Genomic DNA, 16,904 nt, shown 5'->3' on the forward strand with positions numbered 1-16,904 from the left:
AAAAGCCTTGCCATGTTTCTAAAAAGCTCCACGAGCAGAAACGTATAGTAAAAATACGATAAATTTAGGAGATATTTTTGAAAAATGGAGAAAAGGAAGGTTTCCGGACTAATGCAGAGCTGGCTAAACACTGGAGCTTCAGTGTCTGTGACATGGCAACCTGTGTGTGCGTGGACTCTACAGAGGAGTGGGCGAGACAGCTCTCTCCAATGTTTTGAGTTTGGACTAAAGTTCCCATTTTTAACACTTGATGTCCGAGTTACATATTGGTCATTTAGATGATTTAGGTGGACGGCCTATGCATTAATAAGTCATCAAGAAGACATCCAGGCTTCATAATGGTTTAATGCAAACAGAACATTTGATATTTGATAGAAACATGTACAGTTAATGAACATTTGTGCAGGATTTCTCCTTGAGCAATTTAATCAGGTTGCTAATAGTAAGATTTTATCCTTCTGAAGCAAGCAGTAGAGGATTTAATGAATACCTCAAAAGCTTTTCCAAAAGCTTTTGCTGACTGAATACTGTTAGGGCAGAATTGTAGCTATTTGGTAGAATTTCACTTAATGCAGTTTAATGTAAATTGTATTTTTAAAGTGTCTTATAAGATAAAGTAATTTTTCATTTCAACAAATGCTGCAAAAAGTGACTCAGTGTGAGTCCAATGAAATGTTCACCTAAAGCTGTTCAAGAAGTGGTGTGACCATCACAGTTATTTTAAAAAAGACTATTCAAAAAGAAATAAACCATTTTGTAAATAGCTTTCAGTGCTGAATACAGTTTTAGAATTAAATGTATGCACGTCCATTTTTTAAAGGGTTTATAAAATGCTTAAAGTAAGGTTGCCAGGTTGAGCAGTCAGAAAAGAGTAAAGGATGTAAAGATGCCAACAGAAAGACTGTGATCAATAAACTGAATGCTAATACACATTAGGAGCTCAATGGTGGCAGAATAAAAAATGTGGTTTCCACTCTTGGTGTAATGGAGGAGTAATTACATTAAAGGAATAACGTCATCTGAGGAGCTGCCGTGGCTCTGAAATCATTGAGATAATAATAAAGGATGGACTGATGCATAGTGATCAATAGACAGTGCCGGGCTTTCTACCTGGATCAATACATTTAAACCTACAGTGAAGGGATGGACACACACTTACTGGACATCTGTTTTGTGAATCCTGTTTTAGTCAGCATGTTTTACATCACTGCTCATAAATGACCACAGCTCTGTTTTTTTCTGTGTTGGTGAAATGGTACAAGATAAATGCATTGTGCAGTTCTCATGCTGTGCTTCCATGTTTGATGATCACAACTTTTTATTTGTTGTGTTTCCTGTGTGTACATTTGTGCAAATGTGTGTGCAGAGAGAGATGCAGTATACTGTCATGCAAAATGACAACAACGAGATGACTGTTCCTGCTGTCCTCAGTGAAAAGGTAATGAGAGGAGGCAGAGCTGAGCCCTAGAGCAGCTCAATTATAAAGAAAGACTCATAGTAGCAGGGAAAGACACACACATACACACACACACACACACACACACAGGCTTACTTCCTTTACTTGCCCTTCCTTTCCTTCTGCTCCACTTCCTTATTGTTCATCCTCCTTTCATTTCCTACAAACTTGAGTGCAGAAGTGAATCCACAGTCGTTCATTCATGCTGCGGGGAAAATTACATTAAGTAAAAGAGGGAATGGGTATAAAAGTCACATAGACACACCCGGACAACACAAGTCAAACATCTATCGAGATGAAAAAGTCGGACTTCTATCAATTTAGGTTCAACTAAGTAAATTAAAGTCCTATATTTGTACACTTTACACAAATAAAAGTTACAACACCTATCCTTTGTATTTTAATATTTGGCAAAGACAAGCTAAAACTTATTTGTCAACTGATCACGTACATTTGTAAGACATTTGCAGAAGCCATTCATGCTACACTGCTACACAAACAATGCCAATCAATATTCTTTTCTTTTTTGCATTGTCCCAAACAGGCTGACAAATGTATGAAATTTAGTTTGTCTAAACCTTTTATAAAAAAATTTAATCCAAAATTGAACTGTCGGATTTATAAATTCAATGTATAGACACTAATGAAATAAGAGATACTTGTTTTACTTCATACATCTTAAATCTAAAAATCGTTGCATCAATCATCGAGTTTCTCAGTGTAGAAGTGGAAAGTTCTTCTTTAAGGCGCAGTGATTAAACCAAAGCCATGCCTTATTTCTGGTAAGGCTGTCATATTTTCTGAAAAGCATTTTGGAATCCATGTTTCCTCTGATTTCTGTTGCAGGGCATTGTAGCATTTTTCCACTCAGGGTTAATCTAGGATGGCATGTAGAGGAGGGTGAAGAAGATGTTGGAAAAGACCCTAACACAGATAACGACTTAAATGATGCATCAGTCTGATAGGTCTGGTGAATTCAGATGCATTTTTCTCGTCTTTGTTTGTAGAATAAACAGTAAAACCCGAAGACGTTGTGTATTCCCACTGTTCCAGTGTAATCCATGGTTTATAGGCTTACCACCCGCATCATATGACCGCTTTCATGCTGTTACATAACCGCCAACACACAGCCAGGAGCCAGTGTGATACAGCTGCCAGGAGATGGCAGCCTCCTCCACATGGAGAAATAAATAAATAAACAAGACAGGCAGTAATATATATTTTGCAATGAGGGCAAGCAGGGGGAAAAATCCCCGGATTGGACCGTAAACAAGAAGCATGACAGAGTGTGAGAGTCAGATTGAGGTTTGCGTGGATGCTGGAGGTAAAAACGCGGAACACGACAGTTTCAGGGCGTTGATGTTGGAGGCATCAGACATGGTGAGTGCATCTCTCCATCCTATTTCTGTGTAATGATGTGATACTAACTTCACTTACATACACGGGTAATGAACCCTTCGATAGGTTTAAATCACTCGAACAGCTCTTGCAAAGGATTTGAGATTGATAGCTGCGCTGGAAGAAATAAAGAGACCAAGTGTTAAGGAAATATTTAAGGAAAACAAAAACAACACGATAGTTCCACTGCCATTTGGATGATCGTGTTCTTTTTAAAGCTAAACACGTTTGCACCGTACACATGTTCTGGAGATAGACATCAGAAAGAAAAAGTCAAACACATCAAACATGAAGGCAGGGACATTTATCGCGAGGTGTCTCGAGTGCACGAAAGCGTCAGCATCTCGCGCCGCTAACACACACGTAGACAACACGTGCACGCGCACGCACGCTCAGACACCCTATAGAGACAGAAGCAACATTTATTTATTATGAGAAAAATATTTACAGAAGCCTCACTAGTCACTATTAAACCAGTATGGTTTAATATTGCAGAAACAGTAGTAGAAAACAAATGTGTGTCACTTATAATTTAGGATTCACATATTTACATATTTAACTATTATCCTACAATAGCCCATACAAAGTACAAGCTGTGAATTTAGATGTAGATTAGATTGGTTGAATTGAAGCACAGGTCTGAAAGAGATCATATATATGCTGCTGGAAAACGATGATGGTAATGCTATATGTAAGGGTTGCCTTAATTTTTATTTTAGTGAAGGCAATTTGAAAAAAAACAAAAACATTGAAGACTTTTCATTTGCACAATGTTATACATCATGGTGAGCCAGCCTACTTTATGCTTTTTTAAAAATATAAAATGTTCTGTGGCAATTGAGTAAATGTTTTGAGTACTAAACACTGGCAGTAAATGTTAGGGTTAAAAGACAAGTTTTAATGGATTGGTAGGCTATCCAATTTTTAGACAAGAGCTTTGAAGACCAACATCACAGTGACATCTTTACTATAAATGTGAAACTAGCAACACATTGGTATGGCTCTGTAGAAGATTATCGAGCACTACATTTGCTAAAAATATATATTCTACATGAATTTTGACTAATGTGTACAACAACAAAAAAGTAGCCTTGGATCTGCAGGTTCTGTGGAGACAGTGTGATTAAGCTGATTCCAGTCTTAATGCTAAGCTATTAGCTAACAGTCTTTGGGCAATGCACACGTGATGTCATGTGGTGTCAATCCTCTCACTCAACAAGCCAAGAAGTCATTGTGAAATTTCAAGCTATCCCCATTGACTCTTTAAGTTATTATAAATAATCAGGTGTTAAGGATCAGTGTCAACACTGGTCGCCTGAAATCTCAGAAAAAGACATTTAACTGAAAATTCTGCTTTAGAAAGTAGTTAGCAACAACAGGGGGCTAAAAACTTTGGTGTGATTGTAATTGTTGATCTAATATTGATTTAGGAATCAATTGTAGCAAGAAGCATCGCAATGTGAAAGGGAACCCAGAACTGTCGTACCATATTTAAGTAACATTTACTTAGATTTTCATCTGGAGTCCCTCTTCCCTTCTTTTTGTGCTGCACATGAGTCAGGCTCTGCTCCCAGCGTTTGTACTCTATGTCACATTCCATGTAGCAGAATTCACGACGCTCATGTGACTGCTTACATGCTGTGTGAACACTGTATCCCACAGCTTTCATGTCCTCAGACCACTCAGGCTGAAAATGTAGGTTTCATGAAGCAGAAATATGTTCATCTCAAACCTGGGAAATCTAAAGCTGTCCCTATTTGTACAATCTGATGGAGGTGTTTACCTTGAGTAGACACAATGAACGGCCTCTGATGCCAAAGGGCAAGGGAGGAAATTGAACTTAAATGGAAACAAAATGAAAAACATAATCATTGACAATACTATTTTGTATCTCTTCATCAGTATGATGATCTGGCTGGAAGATAGAGTTACGCCCCTTTTTAAAGGTCACACATTCATTCTTTTGTCAGCGTGTACAGGTCTGCACTGGTGAACTTGCTGTGAAATGCCATTTTGCAAGAAACTTGCAGTAACATCCTTAACATAATTGAAACACCTTAAAGTGAAAGTTAAGGTAACTTAAAGTTGGGTTGTTTGAGGTACATATCAAATTTATTGTATGTATCTTATTACTCCCACTTTTTTAAAATAGATCGATAGCAGTTAGTAACGCATTGTCAGTGAAGCACAGCAATGTGCCGCTGCAGAAAGGAGCACGAGTAGCAAGTATTATAGCTGCTTAAAGATGCAGTTTGTTTAAGAGTATTCAATACATTTGAATATGTTTACTGCGTCACATTAAATCTTTCACTATCTTTATATTCTTATAAAGGCCCTTTATTCCTTAACATGGCATGCAATATATCACTCTTTATTAGAATTGTTAATGTAAAAACAGTAGCATACAGATGCTAGCACTATCTTTCAATATTGCTTTATTTATATGTATATCTTCATTGTTATTTGCGAGGCTGTAACCCATAATCTCGTAAGGGGCAAAAGGGAGAAGACTTTTTGGGGCTCAGCTGCATCGGGGTCTTATTCAGGTCAGGTAAAACGTTGTCCATCCAGAATTAGTGGAGTCCCCCAGGGGTCAGTGTTGGGGACTAAACTGTTTATATTATGTATTATGTAAAGTGTCAAATGTTTTAAAATGTGTATAGTTTGCCGATGATACAAATGTTTTCTTTTTCCTGCGAGAACTTATATAAATTATTGATTTGGTAACTGTACTAATACTAAGGTTCAAATACAAATAGATGAGGTTAACATTAAAAGAGTTCATGACAATACATTCCTTGGCATTTTAATAGATGAAAAAATTAATTGGAGAGCACATGTACAACATACAGTATACAAGCCAAACTGTCTCGGAGCATTTCAGTACTATTCAAAGCAAAGTAGGTTTTGAATCATCACTCACTCCACATTCTGTACCGTTCACTGGTTTTCCCATATTTAAGTTACTGTGCAGAGTTTTGGGGCCTCACATACAATATTCACTCCATCCACTTTTCACACTTCAAAAAAGAGTTATAAGGATCATTCACAATGTCGGATATAGGAATCACACACACTTACTGATCATACAGTGAAATATATTAAAGTTATCAGATCATATAGAATTCAAATTTACCCCTAAAGGCAGGGAAGATAATTTTCCAAAACTAGCATGATTTTAAAAGCATCCTCTCCGTTCTCCGTATTCACCCACCCCCTCCCCTCTGGGTCTCCAACCTTCCTTCCTGTGAGAGCTGCTTTGGAAAAATGAAAGTGGCCAAGAGCTACTTGCGTCACATCGCTTGCATTTTTTTTACATGGCACACGTCAGCTGAATTAAGCTACAGGTACTGTAATCTTAACTTCACATCAAGGGCCAAGAAAAAAACATGAATATTTGACACTTCTTATTTTACCACATAGTCAGCTATGTTACTGAAAACTCAAGAAAACAGTTACTTCACACTTGTTTTACGGGCCAAATATACGAGTAGTGTCAAGAGGTACATTTAGTGTCGTCTCATTGTTTTATTTTTACTTTTTGACACAGATGGTCAACCTATAAGCAAGCTACTGAAAACCAGCCCGTGAGCTACCAGTAGCTTCCGAGCTACCTGTTGGAGACCCCTGCACAAGCACCATTGGTGCAGAAGTGGATTTCAGCTCATGCTTTGAGTGTGGGCTCATGCATGCATGTGGTAGAGAGGCTTGTTTTACGTTTGTAAAACGTGGTTGAGTGCCGACATTGGTTGAAGTTTTTACAAGTTTACAGTTGCTACAGATGATGGATTTTTTTTTTCGGTTTGTTTTCAGAGTACATAAATTATTAATTACTTTAAAGACCTGAAGACAATTTTAACCAACATCTTAAAAAGTGTATCTAGAGAAAATTACTAACCCTGCCTTCAAATAGTATCCCATAAAGGGGGAAACTAACCTAAAAGCAATCAGTGTATGTACAACTACAAACAAGCTTTTGTATTTCATTAAGTGGAGTGAAGCTGTGGAACAGTCTAAGTATGGAAATAAAGCAACTTCCAGACATGAAGCAATGTGATTTTCAGGAGGTACAGCGATGAAGAAGGGCTTTGAAAATCACCAGGCGTTTACAGGGATTATTGCTTACATAGTTATTTATTCAAAAAGGCACAGTGACTGACCAAAAGAAAATGTTAGCAGTAACGTCCGACTGTGTATAGCCATGCCAGGACCTGTGCAAAAGTCAGGATGCCACATGTTGAACATGTTGACAAGCTTTTTTTCAGCCAGCTTCAAATGCTTATTGGAGGCAGGCTTAGAAGGCAAATGCCAGGGGGGTAGTTCTTATGATCCTACACACATGTATTGATATTGTTAAATGATATCTTCAGAGTATCCATTCACTTGGCCTTTCTGGGGCTGAGTCATCTCAGTGGGCGAGCCTGACAATGTCCGTCAGGACGACAGAACTCTTTACAACCTTTCTAAACATGAAGCATGTTACTCAGTACCTAATTCCCCATGTAGCCTCCAAGTTATTCTATTCTTCGGCTTAAAATGCATTAATGCTAAAAAGCTTGACCCCCACTTTCAAACCTCTCTGCTTGTAGAACAAAATGGAATAATAAATTATCAATGGTGTACAGTGGGTAGTCTGTCTGCAGTAGAACATAATCACTGCTAATTATTCTACCCCACAGACAACTGTGACGTAAATTTCAAGTTAGTTATTCAGTTATTCAGCTCAGAGCACTCTGCCATGCCTTAATGTGCAGTCATAGTCTGACACACAGACAGCCCTTTCTGTCTGTGATGTAACTGCATTATCACCAGCATGCTGCTTCTCTTTACATTCAAACCTTTTCTCCATATCTTTCTCTGCGAGCGCTCCCTCTCTTTACACTGTGCTTGCATGAGGTGTACATAATCACGTTCTATTTTTGAAATGTATTTTTCTTTTTGACAGCTTCCAGGGGATACAAGAAAGAATTCACTCTGATTTGCGCTTTGTGAGAGCGAAGAGAACGAAGCACAATAAACCACTCTGAGGAATGTGGAAAGTCTGCACAAAATTAAAACATCATCATCCAAAGTCCAGCCTTCTTAGACTACAGTGGACATTTCAAGTCTCCTTCTTTTTTTTTTTTTTTTTTTTGACCACCCGACAGAGGCCTGAGGGATTAAATCACATGCTCCTTCAAGAGTGATCACAAACCAAACCTGCAGAGACCTCATTCTCCAGTGCTGCGGTACTTGATGCTTTCTAGGAGCTTTGGTCAGCTCAAACTTTCCAAAGAAGTTTCTTATCTCACTCAGAGGAGGCTCTGATAAAAGGAAAGAACAATTTATGTTTTTTCTACTGAGGGCCTGAATAAGAGCCGGAGCCCACTGGAGGGTCTCAGAGACACTTTTTGGGACCCTTGATTCGAAGACTCGGTCGCAGTAACAGAGGAGATGGGCAACAAAAATGCAACCCCACCGAAAGGTCCTGGCGGTGGACCTACACAGAAAGATGGAGAAGTCTGCATAGACAGTGCCACAGGTACAAACTCATGATTGATGGGTGAATTTCACATTTGTTCATCTCATTGTTTTTGTGTGGGTGTTGGGTTTTCTGTTGTTTCTGCAATAGGGATAGTAATGATGACCCATTCAAATGTATTACTAAATACACTCAATCATCAAAATTAAAATATCTTTAATATCTCTTTTTAAATCTTATAGCAAACATAGAGACACATAAGAAGGACCAGGCACATCATTCTACAGTATAGAGAATTGCTGATGGAGGCCTTTTTTAGAACGGCTCAAAGCTTATCATCCATCTGTGGATCGCCGTTTACCACAAATTGCTGCAGTGCACCGGAAAAAACAGAGCTTAAGACGATCAGGACGATACTAAGCTGTAAGGAAGTCACAGCCAATACTATTGGATGTTTGTAATGGACAATACAGTTTGAGCTGTTAGGCTATGTTACGCAAGCGTTGCACCATACAGCTGCCAGTAATGGCGACTAATTGTTGTAGTAATGGTGACATGCTGTCACTTTACATGAATACAATATAGACTTTTTGTAGCTTGTGCCAGTCCAATGAAACATCATCAGGTCATCAAGAACCTATGTAATGAAAGTATAGGAAAGCACTTTGGATTACGGTATAGGACAATCACTGATAGCAATCTGCTGAGCTAACAGCACGTGCGTGAGTTAGCTTTAGCCTCTAGCACATCTGCAGGGTCGGCCAGGACATACACACACATTCACACAAGGTTAATACAAGCAGACTGACAAACTAGCTGTCAGATTTGTAATCTTTTTTTTGCTTTTGCTTGACATATAGCTTCATACGTTGAATAGCTTTTATCTTACTGCGATAAAAAGACTGATGTCATTCTTATAGCTGCTAAATAAGAATCCAAAAACAGGGAAGCAGCTAACCTTTGTCCAGATGTAGAATAATCCACCTCACAGCACTTGTTTGTTAGCAACCAACTTCTTATGTCTTATTAGATTAATGTCAGAAAAAAAATGGAAATGTAAAAATGTTTACGTTACATAAGATTTTGATATCACATACAGATTTTTAAATTTTTTTTAACTTAAATTCAGGTTTCCAGGGTCTTTAAGGGGTGCTCTCATGTTGGCCATGTTTTATCTTGAGTTGGCATCAACATGAGGTTGCAAACATCGAGGGGATAGTTTCTGTGTATGGCCAAAAAAAATGTCCCTGTCTGCCTTTGGGAGGAGCAACCCTTGTTAAATTCCCTTTTTATGCTAATTCTAAGCTAGCTGGCTTTTAGTACTATCCTAATTATTTTATGATATGTTGGCATCAACAGCTCCTTTCACTCTGCACCCTGACAACATACAGTGAAAGCCGCTCTGTGTGTGTTTGGTTTGTCACCTCTAGGCTACCGTAGGAACAACATGGTAGACTGTGGATGAGCCCTGGTCTTTTTTTAAGATATAAAATACCCTTTCTAAGGTTACAAAGGTCTCTGAGGGAATAAAACACAAATTAAAACATAATCAAGGCTATCCCTTTTCTTTCTACAACTCTTGAAATCGATGACCAAATCTTTTGCATTGGACCTCCAAACTGAAGTCAATGAGATGTAGAGATGTATATAGTAGAATAATCTGGGGATTTTGTACTGCATGTCCCTATATTCTACAAAAGAGAAACTAAAGATGCATGCATGATCAAAGCTGAGGCTATGAGGCACTTTTAATCCCTCATTTAAAATCTGCTACCAAGACTCCTGACTGCAATAATCAACGTCATAAGAGTTCTTTTCTTCAACTTTCCAAATGTGCTCGAGAGCTTCTGAACATTTTACACATGTTGCGTTGGCTTGAGTAATATTCCTCATGGAGACTGAACTGATTCTAATGTATTAAAAGAGTACTTTGCCCCTTCAACAGTGTAACAGTGTAACATGCATTAAGTTTACATTTCTATCAGTGATTAATTAAAACAACGGTGCAGAAACAGTCACAAACCCTTCTAGAAGTCAACATATTATTGTTAGTGAACATCTTCATCAGAGGCGTATCTCACTCTAGTGTTTGTCTGTGTTTTGTGTTTCTAGGAAATGTCTCAGGAGATGGACCGCCGGGCCCCAGCCTGGAACTCCTGGCCTCGCTGCAGTCCCTCAGAGACAGCAGTGACTACACACTGCTGCCACACTCCCTGCACCAGGTGTGTGTATGTGTGTGTGTGTGTGTGTGTGTGTGTGTGTGTGTGTGTGTGTGTGTGTGTGTATGTATTTGCGTGTGTGTATTTTGATCTTTGTGAAGGTGGGAACAGTTTTTCTCTCAAATCCACAGGGAGCTTGTGTCTTTCATTAGTGCGACAACATTTTTCTGTGTGTGTGTGTGTGTGTGTGTGTGTGTGTGTGTGTGTGTTTGTGTGTGTGTATGAGTCTACATATGTTTGTGCGTTTCTGTATGTCTTCATCTATCATCAGTATGAGCTGCTTTAAAAAAAAAGTGTTGGCTGAGACAGTTAAAAGAAACCCTTTGAGCTGCTAACGCCTCAAAACAGCTCGTTAGAGGCTCCGAAAGTAAAAGAGCCTGGTTTATAATTTAAAAGCTCAGCTGTCTCTAAATCTCAAATGTTTCTCTGCAGATTCCTCCGCTCGAGGAGAAATCACATCAGCATAGCAACTGGATTTATGCAACAGCGCTACTCCACAGGTCCTGGGATTTGAACTGGCAACCCTTTGCTTTTTTGTTCGTCTCCTGCCACCTCCCCCGCCTCTGATCACATGTTCAGTATTCAAACAGACTAATTAGAGGTGTGATAAATATAGTTTGATTCGGTATCTGTGGTTTGTTGAAAGGGATCCCAGCAGTGGTTTCATGTTCCACCTGCAACACTTAGCACACACGTTTTTTTTTGGCTATCCTATCAGTTTAGGATGCTTGTAGTTAAATATCTTCTACTGCAGTCCGCATTTCACAAAGGCAAAGCTGCTTTCCTTCAAAAAAAATAAATAAGAGGAGAGGTGACGCAGTCCAAATAGTTACCTGACAGCAGTTTCATGATGTGTGCCTGTAAGAGTAATCTTTTTAAAATATAAATAAACATCAATTAGGAGGAATTTGGTTTGAGTGATGATGTACAGATAACTATGTCTGGCATGCAGGCTGACTCTGAGCAGGAACATGTTCATAGACTTTCATAGAAAGGTCCATATTTGGTTATATCTGCTAGCACGTGCTTTTCTGGTGTACCAAATATTTTACTCCCTTTTTTAATTTATTTAATACTGACCATAGATGACGTATCAAAGCAGCACATGAGGGTTTCTACAGCTTGACTATATTTAGGTTGTTGGGTAACTGGACAACATACAGCCGTTAATGACAAATGCTGAACACATCTGATAATAACATGTATGAATTTAAATCTATAGAATCAGGTCGTTACATTACTAAGAAATGTATATATGCATATGAAGCAATAAGTTCATTCTACCATGAACACAAATGCGTCAGGGGGTTTCTAAGAAAGACTTACCATGCACATGCACATCACTTATTCAGGTGCTGAATTGTAAAAATCCCCTGATATGTTGCACATACAGTAGACTCTCAGCACTATGGCTCCTAAAGATATACTTATTTATTTAATGCATTAAAAAACAGGACGATCTGGGCCTGAGCGGGCTCTTTATCAGGTGCTGTAAGGTTTGTGAGCCAGGGTGAAGTAGTTATATCCTGATAACACTCGTGTTGCTCCTGATCAAACTGTGAGCTGTTCAATATGTATACGGTCTGTTAGTGCCAGAATAAGTTCACTTATCTAAGGTGATATAAAGTGTATAAGGAGGGGGGCATCCTTGAAGCACGGGAGGGTGAAAGCTGTGACACATCTGTCCTCAAAGGTTCCTCATCTCATCATCTGTTAATGGCCTTTGTGTGAATCAAGTGAAACGTTTGTTTCAGTCTGCAAATCAGTTTCAATTAGGGGCAGAGTGTATTGCAAATTGAAATAGATGTAATGATTAACCAACCTGCAGACTTCTAAGCTAGTTAATAAATAAACGGTCTGTTTCTCACTGAGTCTGCAGCTGACAGAGCGTCTGTTTGTTCGGCTCTTTTTCAGAACCGAGTGACAGCAGTGAATTTATAGAAGTGAAAAAAGAAGCCTATTGTATCAAAGAAAGATCATGATGACTGTGACCTTTGTTGAAGCTATAGATTTGACTCAGGAGATGCAGTTGTACAGGAGAGAGTCATGGTCAGTTGTCTGAGCAGAGAAATGAATTAAACCAACCAACCAGAGACCATGGATTTGTAAGTCAATCAACATGTACAAGAGTTTAATTAACAGTTCAAACGAGGCACAACAGAACTGCTTTCCACCCTCAAACTAAACAAAACATTGGTCAATGATCCAGGTGCAGGCACTCAAGGCCTTTATTTCACGGGGCGAGAACATAGACTGTAAATATAAATGGATGAAGCCTGAGTGACGTCGGCCCTCTTTTCAGCAGGGGGCTCGGGAGGCTCGTCAGTAGCAGCCACCGCCATGCTAGAAATCCAGTCTCACGCTGACTTTCAGCTGAGGCAGGGTTTAAGCTTCTTGATAAACCGTTACATCGTGCCCACCTCTTAATCATGTCAGCTATGCGCCTGACATAACATTTCATGAAATCAAAATGGAGCTGTTATAAAAAGAAGTACCTCCCGTACATTGTGTGCCTGTTTCTCTGCAGATTCCTCCGCTCGAGGAGAAATCACATCAGCATAGCAACTGGATTTATGCAACAGCTACTACTCCACAGGTGCGAGGATTTGAACTGGCAACCCTCTGCTCTTTTGTTCGTCTCCTGCCACCTCGCCCGCCTCTGATCACATGTTCAGTATTCAAACAGACTAATTAGAGGTGTGATAAATATAGTTTGATCCGGTATCTGTGGTTTGTTGAAAGGGATCCCAGCAGTGGTTTCATGTTCCACCTGCAACACTTAGCACACACGTTTTTTTTTTTTAACAACACACATTCATTTGATTTGGCTACAGTGTACAGTGTGTGTTAACCTGTGATCGCAATAACTAATAAGAGCTATTTTGTTTTTTGTACCAAGCTGTAAAAATATTAATTTATGCTGTTAAAACTTCTGTTTCGACTGTAGTGTGTTTGTGTGTGTGTGTGTGTGTTTGTGTGTGTGTGTTTGTGTGACCTTTAGTGCTTCTGCAGCAAGCCGTTTGGGATAGAAACAATTAAAATACACCTACACATATCGGTTATAGTGACACGCTGATAGTTAACAGTTATTTTTGTTAGTGACTCTACAAGACCTATTTTATGTCCGAATGAGCAATTCTCTCAACTAGTGACATATAGTCCTCATCATGTGAGCATACTCAGTACTCACTGAAACGCCCCTGGATTTTACATTTACTTTTTCATGATCTTAACAGGTTATAGAGTAGAAAATAAAAAGTGGTTGAGAAAAAAAAGCCCCCTGAGACACGTTGATCCGGACCATAATTAGTTTCATGTGACTTCATGTCTGCTCGGGTGTGTGCCTCGCTCTTTCTCCTCTGTAGGACGCTGTCATGTGATCTTCATCTTTCAAGGAATTTGGCAAATTAACAAAAGAAAAAACCTGCTCACATTTAATTGAACAGGCAGAGCCAAACTGATCCAACTGATTTAGACAGCACGGGGAGGTTAATATTACACATCCCTGCAGACAGAGCAGGCTACTCTTAGAGAAGCCAGGGAGATTGTCTGTGACCCTTCCCGCGTTCAGCATACAGAGTACGAGCTCCTGCCCTCTGGCAAGAGGTTCAGAGTTCATCGTTCATTCATCCCTGTGTCTGTAAAGCTTTTGAATAGTGTCAGATAAGACAGGATAAGCTTTGGATTATAATTTTTCTCTTTTTTGAACTTCTACAATTCACTTAGGAGACAGTTTTATCCAAACCAACATACATCAGAGATCCAGAACAACATAAGCAAGAACCTGGAAAAAAGAGGAAACAACATCTGTATATGCAAACAGCTTTAAGTCTGATTGGACACACAGGTGCTGACAGAAAGTGACCAGAGGGAGCACCACATTGATTCTCACCACAGCTATTCTCTATTTCTAATCAGCATCCCAACCACCTTAAATTTCGTGTTATCAAATAAAACCATTAACCATCATTGTCAATATCAGCGAGATGCGGGTGTTCATGACTGAGCTGGGTCTTTAGCTTTTTCTCGAATGGAGTCTCGTAGTCTTTTCCACCACCGGGAGGCGACAGGAGAGGAGACTATTAGAGACTTAGAGCCCTGAAGGTTATATTAGATTATTTGTCAATGAATGATGTTGATGATCTTTTTATGGGTGAAAAGGCCAACTTTGTGGGACAAGTAAAGTAAATCTCAAATCTTGAACAGTCAAACTTGTTTTTGATGATATAATCAGAAGAGCCTTGCAGTCTGGTTGAATATCACTGTTCACTTCGGCACGGCACGATGTGCCGATAATGTTTCACAATAACAGCCGTTAGATGACTTGTTTCCTGCTATCACACATGACGTACAATGCTTATACTGCACTGGTATGACTCATGCTTAATGTGTGTTTTGAATCTGTTTTTCTTTCAGATGGCAGAGGCCTACTCGCTCAAAGAGGACTGTATCCTTTCAGCTGCACAGTGACAACATCTTTTCTGCTTTCATTCATTGGGACATAAACCAATCTCTTTTGTTTTCCATTTGAGCCTGTGGCTTAGCCAGTCTGGTGCATATGGTGATAAAAAAAAGTATAATATGCACTATGATAAGTAAGCTTCTGTCTCATTTGATTGAAAGGAGGGTTTACCTCTAGTGAGGTTTTTCAAACAGAGCAGATTCAGGCTGCACAAGTTCATCCAAGTTTGACCACACGCCACGGCCACGGCCTTTGATGAAATAACGTGCAGAGCAGTTTGCGTCAAACACATTCAGTTCCTTCAACTAGGTATTGTGTATCGTGTGACTTTCAAAAAATCGTAGCGGACTTCCTGTCGACATTACAGCCAAGCGATTAGGGTTTTTTAGCTCTTGGCATGATTAATATGTAAAAAATTGTTGCGTATCGTCAAAAGCGGGCGCCCTTGAGCTTTTTTGCGAAAAATACAAAACTGTTGAATTTTTCAAAAGACCACTCAAAAATGGCTGAAGAATAAAAACACTCAGTCAACAAACATATGAGGACAAAACACCATTGTTATCTATTTATTTTTCCATCTCTCGGCCTGTTTTCCAGCTTGTTTTTCTCTCTCAGTCACTCAGTATTCCCCATACTTTGGATGAAAGCCCTGAAGTCATGAAGTAGGAGTTTCCTCTGGCTCTGTTTTAGCCGTTCGCCTGGCAACAGCTGTTTGCCAGTTGTGTTGAAATCAGCACAAAAAGGATCAGTGTGTCAGTGAGTGAAAGGAGTGACGAATAGGGCTTGGAGTAAGTAAGAATATGTGTAATGTCACTGTAGTAGTTTCATCTGGGCAGGACTGGAGACAACAAAAGGGGAGAAAGGACAAACAGTACAGCCATAAGTACACTTCTAGAAAGACCACATTATCTTTACCTAAAACTGTCAGACATGCATTTCTTTAGCAAATCATGTTTCCTTTGCACACTTGGCTCCTTTCTAAATACAGATCTGCTGCTATGAGGTGTCTTACACTTGTATTACAGCTACACCTATGATCTAAAAGAAGAATCATTCTAAGATGGTAGACACATTTAAAATCCAACATTTTCAAAAGTTACCAAGATGAACGCATCTATGAAATTCTTACAAGTACAGTTAGCAGAATAGACATCAAATAAGAGGCTTACACCTTGTGAGTCATATAGAATCAGTGTGGACCGTTATTGTCAGGAACAAATCTAAACCTCAGTATTAGTAAATATAATTTAATTTGAAAATGGATAAATTCAATTTGAACTTTCATTAAGCAGAGATTTATTAGAATGAAAGTCTAAGTTGGTGTCTTTAACTAGTGATGCTTCCAGACCAGTGGGCCATTCAGTTTCTGCAGCTGGAGAAACTCTACCATGAACGTCTTCTCTCCAACCTCGACACCCTGCAGGAGAACTGGGGTACTGCATGCATCTGATCCTTTCCTTTAGAGCAGTGGTGTCCAAACTTTTTTTCTTGCGGGCCAAAGTTGTCGCGTTAGAATCGCTCACGGGCCACAGGTTTTTTTTTTTTTTTTTTTTTTTAATATTGGAAGGAACTTTTTGTATTTTGATCTCTTCAAAAATAATGTAAATACACAATAACTAATTGCAGTTGGAAACTGTTGTGTTCTAATTTTTTGGAAAGAATAGTCAGGCTTTTATAGGTCTCCCTCGCTAACATGAAAAAGAAAAAAAAGAGAGAAATATGCCATCTGATGAGGCCTCGGGCCAAAATCTTGTAATTCTTCGATTGAAGTCAAGGGCCACAAAAAATCCACTCAAGGGCCACAAATGGCCCCCGGGCCGCACTTTGGACACCCCTGCTTTAGAGCATTGAACAAGTAGAGCACATCTGATAATGTCGACCGAACAAAACATAAATGTGTTCAGTTTC

The 16,904-nt window shown here is 39.2% G+C and overlaps 1 protein-coding gene across 1 annotated transcript in view; it reads left to right on the plus strand.

Annotated features, from left to right (window-relative positions):
* Positions 1–2,162: 2,162 nt before the first annotated feature.
* The window catches only part of LOC306830186 (saccharopine dehydrogenase-like oxidoreductase), a 38,256-nt gene continuing 23,514 nt past the window's right edge, over positions 2,163–16,904 (plus strand). The window contains exons 1-5 of the mRNA XM_079353484.1: positions 2,163–2,836; positions 7,800–8,375; positions 10,428–10,537; positions 14,951–14,981; positions 16,343–16,429. Of these exons, the coding sequence (XP_079209610.1) occupies positions 8,288–8,375; positions 10,428–10,537; positions 14,951–14,981; positions 16,343–16,429 (316 nt within the window). The 5' untranslated portion in view covers positions 2,163–2,836; positions 7,800–8,287. The remainder of the gene's footprint in view (positions 2,837–7,799; positions 8,376–10,427; positions 10,538–14,950; positions 14,982–16,342; positions 16,430–16,904) is intronic.

Source organism: Symphodus melops (genome assembly GCF_947650265.1).
Source record: "Symphodus melops genome assembly, chromosome: 1".
Classification (NCBI taxonomy): Eukaryota; Metazoa; Chordata; class Actinopteri; order Labriformes; family Labridae; genus Symphodus; species Symphodus melops.